At 35.7% G+C, this 10,915-nt stretch overlaps 1 protein-coding gene across 1 annotated transcript in view; it reads left to right on the top strand.

Annotated features, from left to right (window-relative positions):
• Window positions 1-2,555: 2,555 nt before the first annotated feature.
• Window positions 2,556-10,915, top strand: part of GABRA1 (gamma-aminobutyric acid type A receptor subunit alpha1) — a 55,590-nt gene continuing 47,230 nt past the window's right edge. The window contains exons 1-3 of the mRNA XM_004428557.3: window positions 2,556-2,998; window positions 5,283-5,371; window positions 9,071-9,183. Coding sequence (XP_004428614.1) covers window positions 5,298-5,371; window positions 9,071-9,183 — 187 coding nt within the window. The 5' untranslated portion in view covers window positions 2,556-2,998; window positions 5,283-5,297. The remainder of the gene's footprint in view (window positions 2,999-5,282; window positions 5,372-9,070; window positions 9,184-10,915) is intronic.

Here is a 10,915-nt window from a genome sequence, read left to right as displayed (position 1 = left end):
CATATATGTTTTGAGAATTAAATTGAATGATTTATGCAAATTGGTTACACATTACTTGGCACCCAGTAAACACTTTAAGAATATTAAACATCATGGTTATTATTATTTCAAGAACTCACTTCAATCAGATGCACATGCTTTGAAAGGATTTATTCTTCTGGGTGAAAAAAAAAAAAACAAGAATGTCAGCAATTATCTAAAAGAGTCAATGTAACAAGACAATATAAAGTAAATTATTTCCTTGCCATTAACTTCATTTTTTGTTTTTTGCCATTAATTCATTATATTTTATTCCATGGTGTTATGTGCATATGTTAGTGATACCGTAGATGGGAAATAATAAACACACTCATAATTTAGAGTTGCAATTGCTATTTTTGGAGAAAATTATTAGTATTTTAAACATCCACAGTTTATTTACTAAATTTACTTGTTAAATTTACACATCATATAGTAAAAACTACCTTGTGAGTATTTTAAATAGAGAATCATAGTATGGACATTTCCATTTCCATATGCATGGTATAGTTTTAAGATAAACCCAATAATTATTTATAAATATTTGTTTTAAAATATATGGAAATGCTGAGCAATTGTATCCTGTTGGATAGTCACATAACACTTTTAATTTGAAGCATGAGGTGATTGGCATTGTTCTCAGAGATTATTGTTCAAATGATAAAGTTTCAGTGACTGTGCTTGAAAAAACATAACCAGTAGAGTGATTTGGTTGTGTATCACTAGATAGATATGAAGTTGTTCTCAATTTGTAGAGGAGAGTAAAAGGAGCTATGACAATTTCACGAGGAGAGAAAAAAAGACTAAAAGATCACATTTTTAGGACAATCAGTCTTTGTTGAATCAAAACAAAACTATAGAATTGCATTATATATTGTCAGGTAAGAAAATAATGTTTTCTACTTGTTAACCCAGGGTTTCAAAACCTTCCTAAAGTGAGTTTTATTCTGAGGACTGCTCAACAAATAAGTGAATTAATGAATAAGCAATAAATAAATAAGAATTGGGTAATGTCACATAGGGCAACTATGATCTTCCTTCAACGGATATCTTTTAGAATACATTGACATTTGTTGTTTCTAAACAGAATAGGCAAATACTGCCCAGAAACAGGGGTATCATAAGATAATCTTCAAATCTCCCTTCCTTGAAGATTTATTTCTAAAATCATTTCCCAATAACACTTCCCTTTCAAAACTCAGAAGATAACCAAGCCCAAATCTGAATGTGGCCTTCAATTTTATATTCCTTATCATTTCAATCACCTGTCTCAAGTTTTAATCATGTAAGCTGATTGCATTGCAGCACAAGGTCAAAGAACACTTGTATAATCAAAACCCCATGAGTGGTATGGACGGGCCATTTAGGATTTTTCTTCACTTGGCCAAACTCCGCCCCTATCACAATCGTCTCCTCTGCTAGAAGTTCTCTTGGGGAAAACGGCTAGGGAGCTCACCAAAGTTCGGACCTTATTCACCAGAAGCATTGCATGGAGGCACCCCGTCTTTTCAGCACCTCCTACCTATTTCGGGCGAAAGTGCTGAAGAGACAGCTCCCAGTGCTTTCGGTCATTTCGGTAAGCGCTCCCCGGAAGACGGCACCCATCTCCTCTCTGCTACAAACACCCATTCACAAAATCCAGAGAGAGAACTACAGTCGTCCCTGATTCCTCGGAAATGTAGTTAGACTGATGTTGAAACACACCCTCCTTCTCTAAGTGTATAATTATCCGTGGGTGGAGAGCCACCAGGGAGGGTAATAAAAGAGGGCAAAGAAAAAAAGTAGAAGAGGCTTTTGTCCTGACTTCTAAAAACCTTTTTGTTAATCTTCTCTCCTCTCCCTCTCCAATTTTCCTAATCCCGAGAATGATGGAGTTCGAGGCAAGCGAATGATTCCGGAAATGGAGACATGGCTCTCAAAACCTAGAAATGATCTGGGGGATTTATTTAAATATTCCCCATCCTAGGAACTCAGCACAATTCATATTTAAAGGAGCCTGTGTTTTCTCCATCATAACATAAACAAACAGTTACCTTCAAAGATTAAAAACCCTGTTCCGGAGCGCGTTTTTGCTGTCCTCTAAGCTACGGACTAATGTGGGGTGTAAAGCGCTCACAACCTGTGAAAGTGCGAAAGACTCTCTCAACCCGGTGGCCAGTTCCTAATGGCCAGAACTCTTCCCTACCATCCCTCATCATCCGTGAGTCTGCAAGACACAGAGACCAGACATGTGTGTGGGAGTGCGTGTGAGGGAGAGAGGCGAGAAGAGAGTGCGCTCTCCACATGTGTAACCCTGCATCTCCCTTTTCGCAGCTTGCATTCATTCATATGCACGCAGTGGTTAAATATTTGATCAAAGGTGGACTAGTTACACTGATCAGTTGTATTTTTAATGAGCATACCTTAAAATACACTGAAAGTGGGAAAAGATTCTAAGTGTAGTCCGATATGTCTCTAACCCTTTCTACCCTTCCCTCCTCCATTCCTACTCCTCCCCAAAAAGGAAAGCTCCCAGCAGATTGTGGAAGGATTTGAGTCTGCAGCTAGAGAGAAGGGGATTAGGGCCAGAGCGGTGCAAGTTAAATTGTGCTGCATATAAAAAATGGGCGGATTGGTCTCCAGATCCAGAGGCTGGTACCACCTTCCTTTCTAAAATAAAATCTCTCTGGCATGAAGTCACCGCCTATTTCACATCCGGTTTGCCCTGGGACGTATTACTACTGTCTTGGTAAAGAGAAATCTTTTGTTGTATAGCCGCAGATTGGATATTGGGAAGCAAATTTGGGTGTGAAATCTTCGGCAAAGGAGCACGCAGAGTCCATGATGGCTCAGACCGAGTGAGTGCGAGGCAGAGCGAGGACGCCCCTCCACTCCCGGCGCGCCCGGACTCGCGGACTCGCGCTGGCTCCAGGATCTCCACGATTTCTCTCGCAGACTTTTCCCGGGTCTTGAGCGATCCTGTGCCCAGAGGGGGCCCGAGGTAAGTGCGACTTCGGACCGCAATACACAGAGCTTTGAACGTGCCTTTCCTAGCTGGAGAGACAGGAATGCTATAGAAAAAAGAGAAAGAGGGAACAGGACAAGAGCCTGATCCCATAGCAAGTAGATACAACGAATGTTTTTCTCTCAGGGCGAAAACCGCAGCGATAGGAGCATTATTTTTTTCTCTCGCTCTTTTTCTTTCCCTGTTTCTTAGGCAGATTTGAATTTATTCCGTGGGGTGGGTGGTGACATGTTGTTTTGGTCTCTTTTTGCGAGAGGGAGCTGGGGTGAGGTGGGGAGGGGCGTTGGGGGCCATCGTCTAAAGTTACGACGCTGGGACAGAAAACCTGTCTCAACGTTCCATCCTAGGGAAGGCACTCTCTCGTTCTGGCTGCAAAAAATGCCTTTCTCCTTTTCAGTGGACGCTGCTGATATGCCCTCTGGTGTAGGGGTCTCTCCGATTCTGAACATGAAAAACTCAACTTATCATTTGATACGGGTGGCATGGGGTATGGGCGTCGGACTGCGTGTGTTTGATGGGGGGAGGTTGAAGGTGGAAAGGGGTAAGGAAGCAGCTTAACGTTTCTTTTAAACTATTATGTTTGCATTTGCAAGAAACTTTCTTACTCAACTCAAGTGCCATGATAGGTTTGTTTTTCTCTTTTTAAAATGTCAGAGGAGGACAAAAAGCTTTGGTACCTTGCCTTGGGCTTTTGTTTTGTTTCATTTACCCTTTCAAGAATTACCCTTTCTTATAAAGACCAAAAAATATTAATAGGGTCAGAGAAGTTGTTTTTACTTCATAACAGATGTTGAAGATTAATAAAAGGGAGAATTATACTTGTGTCATTTAGATGCAATGTTTTAACATAATGATATTTATCCAACATTTCTTGTCGTATTCAACTCATCTGTGTCAAAACCAGTCACTAAATTAAATAAAAACTATGAAGCTCACAGTTCTTACCTCTAGATCTAGACAATTTCACTCTAAATACATCAATTATGTTTCATTGCTTACATGCCTGTTTGTAATGGCTTTTACTGATGTAAATGATCCCCATGAGTGTGGAAAGCATTTGTGTAGATGTGTTTAAGGGCATACAACATTAAACTATAGAGTGCTTAATGAAAAATAGGCATTAAAAGACTTGCAATCCATTAATCACTGACTCTAGTAAGGAGTATAGATTCAGGGAAGTGCTAACAAATACCTTGAACATTTCTCAAATTATGATTGGAATTAAGTATAGCATGTTAAAGTGTTACCATGTCTGCTTCTTAACCAGGTAGTTCACTGATTTTTAAAAATTGACTCCACAAATTGATTATAAGTTAAAAAAATTCTCTAAGCTTTCCATACTCCTCCATTCCTCCAGCATCCCACTACCAAGTCTAAATTCAACAATCAGATAGTGATTGATTGCACTTTACCTAAGAGAGAAAAAAAGATTCCCTTATTCATGCAAAGCAAAGCACTCCACTTCCATCTGTTTGAGATGAAATATTTTCCAGCAGCAACCTGGCAGAATTTGAGAGAGCTTAAAAGATATGTGTGGCCATGTTTGTGTACATTTATGTGAGTGTGGTTTGTGTGTGAGAGAGAGATCAGCACATGGCTTGACTATAAAGTGTGTCCCTTAGCCTCACAGAAGCATTAGTGAGCATATTTAACAAGGCAATCACAGGCAGAGACTATAAGCGTAACTTCGGCATTCAACAGTGTGTTTCCCATGGGTTTTTAAAGAAAGATAAATACGGTTGCTTCTGAAATCAAGGTACATCCAGAATTCAAAGATGAATTCAGTCATCAAAGCATATTAACCTACCGCATCCCAGCCCCCAAGCATGCTTTCTCTGTTATAGACACCAGCTTAAAAATTTTAGTGCACAGTTCAGTTGTGGAAACTCAAATCAGAAAGGTCAAAATTTTCAGATGAAAAATGACAAGAAGAGAGTAATTCAAACTATATTGGAAATATAAAACCTAGAGAAAAAAACTACTCAGTTTTTATGTTGAGCAATATTGTCACCTGAAAGCATTTCAACTTGTATTCTTTTACAGGAGAAATTAAGACTGATATATTTCTGAATGGAGAAGTGAAAGGGAAAAGTGGAGAATGGATGGTCCAGGTTTCCATTGCTTCCAATGAGGTGTCATATCCCAGTGAGGTCATTTCCTGACTTCAAAGCAGTCATCTGAACTGCCTCAGTCAGCCCTAGCGGTTATAACCTGATGTTTCTTGCAAGAGACATTGATCTCTACTTGTTCTACTTTTCAGCTGCACAAGCCCGCAATGAAGAAAAGTCCGGATCTCTCTGACTATCTTTGGGCCTGGACCCTCCTTCTGAGCACATTGACTGGAAGAAGGTGGGGACACTTTATTTTAAATCTGCATGAGAATTTCTGCAACTTTTCATTTATTCTTTCAGGAGGAAGAAAATTGTCCTTGGATGAATTCATGACTAAGGGAATTCAAAAAACTTAACTGCAATAAAATTCCAACTAAGAACAAAGAAGAGCAGTATGAAAAAAGTAATCATCTTATTTGCATGTTAGTTAGAATACGTTTAACACACTTTTGTTAAGGAATGTATCAATTCAACATTTAGGTCTTAAATGGAACTTTTCAACTGCTCAGTTGTAACTGAACAAAACATGCGGTTTCCTAATTCATAGAAAAAGTTAGCCAGGTTAATGTCTGCGTACTAGATGAGTTGATTTTCCAACAAGAAAATTTCTAGCTAGCTGTAAAGATCATAGAGTGACTTGTACCTATAAGGAAGTGGAGAGTTTAAAACAATAGTTGTAATTTGAAAGTCATACGTTTCTGCAAATAAATGTGCATATTATCTTTTGAAACCATTATTTATATAACCAATAGAGGTAGAATATGCCACACAAATATTTAAGAATATTAGGTAAAATTGAACTCTTCTATTTAAGTGTACTTCTATGGAGACAAGATATGGGAAAAATTTAATAATATGCTTAACCATATTCAAAATACTTACTAATGATTCAATGAAGGATATAAGCATATTATAGTAGCAAGGATATAAATGACCAAATATTTCAGATTTTTCTTTATCTACTTTTATATTTCTTGTTTAGTCTACTCCTGTGTCCCAAAAGAAAGTCTCAGACATATGATAAAAACTTAAGATTCTTCAAAATGTAACAGAAAGTGAACTCTTATGAGTTAAGGCAGAGAGATGGAATAGTCTGGAAAGATAAAATTTAGGAGGATTTTTTAAATGGAGAAGTTGTCTGTTTTTATTTTTTGCTATCCTTATCTGATAAATAATGACTGCCAGATGAACGGGAAATGCATTGTTGCCAGATACTCTTAATCTGAGGAGTTAAATGTTCTTCACTGCTTTTGAGAAATTATCTGAAGTGTTACTATTGTAATGACCTGTAGATGGAGTTAGTGCACAGTGTTTTATTATATAGTGGTTCATATGGAATCAAAATCAGGTACTGTAACTGACATTTCTCTTCAAATTATACATTCAATTTAGGAAACATTACATTGGCACGAGTGTTGAATAGCAAATAAATAATCTTGATCTTTATCCTAGGGTCATTCTCTGACAATTACAATTGGACGTAGTAAATTAGAGGTAAAGACAAGGAATAACCTGATATGAAAATCATATAAAAAAAAGATAACCATTCCAACTGGGATAGCAGAGCTGGTTTTCTGAGAGGGAAGGAAAAGTCTCTTTTGGCATTTGTATTCCAAAGCAAGCAAATGAGGAGAACACCATTTATAAGATAAAACCAGGGGGAAAAAGCTTTCCTGAGTTTGACATAAGCTGTAAAAACAAAGGGAATGCAAGTAAAGGTAATAGACAACTCCATATTCTAGGAATCGTATTAACAGTCTAATTGTGCTCTGTCGTGTCACCCCATCTCATCTTTTCCCTCCTTCCATTGCTTTCTTCCTTAGACTACTTGACTAGGCCCTCCTCACAACTTAAGATGTGCTAGCATTTCTCTTCCATCTTTATCAAGATGACCTTCCGATATCCTTGAAAGATGCATGCATGGCAGTTTGCTTTGTGACAAAGAGTTTTTATAAATAATTGCATTCAGAAAACTATTTTTGCTTTACTGCTGTCATCTGCTAATGAGACATCCTGAAAGACACAGAGCTCGTCGAAAATTTGATTTCAAAAACTAGTAAGGTGTTTAATTTTGCCAAAGGAGAGTAAACATTGAATCTGCATGCTATTTGTGTTGAATTTAGGAGAATGCGAAATTATTTCACTGAGGTGCATTTCATATCTTTAATATCATAATTAGCTTTTAGTTATAATAGCTTTATTAAATTAAAATTTTATCAGAAAAATGGCCGTTGCTTTTTGCCTATATAAAATTAATTGCCTAAACAATAGTGTTTGTTTTTGAAATAATACTTTGATTGTATTTGTTGCTCCTCTCAAATGAATCTTGGTTTAAAATGTTACTATTTTTCTTAGATTGATCAGTAATATAAACACCTAAGAGTGAAGCCAAAAGCATATTAAATAGAAAGTACGATAGTGATATTTTTGTAGCAGTTTGTTAGTTTACACTTTATGTTCATTTTTTTTCCCTCAAGGTCAGATCTATCATTGAAATATATCAGTGAGTGTAATCCATTCTAAGATGGGAAACTCCTCTCTCAAAGGATTTAGGAGGTGTCATCGTAATCATTACATAAAATATGGTTCAAGGAGCATAGATAATAACGTGATTGATGTAAGAAATACACAATATTTGAACTGTAGTCACTAAGTTGAAACTCAAAGACTAGTAATGGTAAGGGATAAAAACTATATCTTCAACTAGAAACATCTAAAGAGAGACAATTACTCCAATATAGAAGAATGGAAATGAAGTTTTAGACAAAAAGTTGAAGAAAACTGGGTTCTAGTTCAAGCTCAGCTCACAAATAGCTGTATTTTCTTAAACAAAACACTTATCCTGCACTACAGTTTAGTAAATCGTATATTAAGGATATTGCACCATATCTTTTTCAAGGTATCTTTTATTTCTAAGACCAGAAATGACAAAAATTCAATTAATTAGAGGTTTGACTAGACAAATTATAAAAATTTGTTCATAAACCTTAAAGGGAGTGGAAATTGCACACTGAGGTAAAATATAATTATCCTGAGAAACCAGTTTTATCTGTTTTTCTCATCTAAATATCTTGAAAGAGTGTCAAAACAAACAAAACACAGATGTATATGAAGTGGATGAAGGAAAGGATGTTGGTAGGTAAAATCTTAGGCTTATGCTACATGTTAAATTAAATGAAAACAAAACTAATAATTATTTTTGTAGCTCATAAATACATATATTTTTTTATTTGGGAAGAAATTTCTCAGATTTGTTTTTTTCCTAGCATGCATTAACAGTCTTGCTTGCCCGGAGAAAACATGCACTATAGCATTGTCTACATGCTGAGAATTATAAACGTAAAGAGACAGAACTCATTTCCTGTAATTTTCTTTCCTTAGTTAGAAATATTAGAATAAAAAGCTTACCGTCTATGAGAACAAATATGAGAAAACAGAATTAAAATGTGACTTTTTTTTTTACTTTAGCAGAAGGAATTTTCTTTCTTTTTTTTTTTTTTTTTTTTTTCATTTACAAATATTTATTTCATTTGCTTTGGCAATGCATCTTACACTCTCCCCATCCACTCATATGTATAAAGCCTTCAGGATCCAGCTCAAATGACAGCTTCTCTGTTAGGTTATTTTTTTTTTTTTTTTAATTTTTTGTTTATTGCAGTAACATTGGTTTATAACATTGTAAAAATTTCAGGTGTACATCATTGTACTTCTATTTCTGCATAGATTACATCATGTTCACCACCAAAATACTAATTACAACCCATCACCACACACATGTACCCAATTATCCCTTTCACCCTCCTCCCTCCCCCCAGGAATTTTCAAATTAAGTTTCAGTAGGAAGGAAGGTAGGAAAATGTGGGGAAGGCTTTATTTGGAAGAAGGTTTTAGTAGAAATGTATAATTTAGATATATTCTCTCTTTATGCTTTTTTCAGCTTTGGGCAACCCTCATTACAAGATGAACTTAAAGACAATACCACTGTCTTCACCAGGATTTTGGACCGACTCCTAGATGGTTATGACAATCGCTTGAGACCGGGATTGGGAGGTGGGTGGCATTATTTTTGTTTGTTTTAGAGAGCAGTATTAAACCTTTACTATTAGAGTCTTGCTTTCTCTCTAAATGGTAAAGTGATAAGAATGGCAGTATGTAGTTTAATGACTAATCCTATTTTAAATAGATTGCTCAGTGTTAATTTAATTTACCATGGTAGTTTCATGCACATACCCATATGTAGTAAAAGGCAGATACAAACTTCTCATAATGATATGAAATAAATGTTACATTTACTTGACAATCATAATGTCTTGCTTGTAATGATTTCCTTATGCAAGGAAAACATAGGGGTAATGTTCTCCCTTCCAGCCCAAAGTCTGCGTCTACTTCATTCTGCATTGCTGTGTCTGCATTGCATTCAGGTAGAATATCTCTGAATCTATTGCTCTAAACATTTCTTTTGGAATATTACATATTGATTACTATTTGGTGTTAGATTACAACCACCTCTGGGATAAAAGGTGAATGAGATAGATGGTAGTGTTTTTTTAACCATGCATTTGAACTTAAACCTTAATTTTCTGTAGTAAAATTGTATTTTTCTTTGTATACCAATTAATTGGTTATACTAATGAATTTCCACTTAGGAAGAAGATAGCACTTAATAATACAATATTTATATTAATAAGAGCAAATAATGCTAAACATGATACACTTATTTGAATAACCCTTGAATAAGATAATCAACCTATCTTATTTAGTTAAACAATGACTAATGAAGCCAAAACAAAATATTGATCTCAGAGTAAAAGAAGTGAAGCAAGGAAATAAATTATCTTTCAAAGTCACACAGGAAACCAAGGTTAGACTTTCTGATTCCCAACTATAACTTATGCTGCACCTTCTCTGAAGCATGTGTAGAAACTATTTAATAGCAATATTGAAGTTACAATTAAATGGCAATATTAAGAAAATCATCCCTTCATTTAGATAGTGAAGATGTGCAACCAATAAGAAGCTTAAGAATTGAAATTTTGATTTTAGAACTGAATGGTAGCATAGATTTAGAGTCTTTTTTTTTTTTTTTTTAATACTTTGGGTAGTGTAATCACATGGATGTGGATCATGGGTCTGTTTTGAGACTGCCAAATGCCATTAGCGTCTCAGAGTTTAAGGGGAACTGCTTTGTCAAAGACACAAGTCAAACACAAGGCAAAGGTCTTCCCAGGTGTCCTTTCTTATCAATCTCAAACATTCATTCTAGGACACGCAATACAAATTCCTTCAAGTTTGTATTCCACCTAGTTTGCCTTTACTAAGTTCTTAGAAAAAAATTTAAGGAGCAAAAGGTATTGGTCACAAAATGGAGTGCATAATTGTGTATGTGATGTATTGATACAGTGTCTGTTACACCTAAACATCTGGAGTGGCTTCAGGAAAGTTGTTCTTCATTCGGAAAATTTGAAATAAATTACAAAGACTGCAGGTAGAGGAGAAGGTATAAAAGAAGAAACAGGATAGTGATATAACTTGTAAAAAGCAAGACTTTCTAAAGGACTGATGGGCATGCATCTAATTTCTTTACTTATTTTCCTTCCTGCTTCATGATGTCAATCTTTACAAAATAAGCAGAATTTTATAACACATCTAGAAAACCTTGTCTTCATTCTAGTTTGGGATATCCCATTTAATACTTTAACACGTGAATGAGTATCCTCTGGAAGCTCTATGTATAGTTTTCAGTTTGTTAAAGAATTTTAACCATACACACACACACACACAC

This window comes from Ceratotherium simum, chromosome 4 (assembly GCF_057802395.1).
Source record: "Ceratotherium simum simum isolate JZ-2026a chromosome 4, ASM5780239v1, whole genome shotgun sequence".
Classification (NCBI taxonomy): Eukaryota; Metazoa; Chordata; class Mammalia; order Perissodactyla; family Rhinocerotidae; genus Ceratotherium; species Ceratotherium simum.
This window is presented reverse-complemented; position numbering and strand designations above follow the sequence as displayed.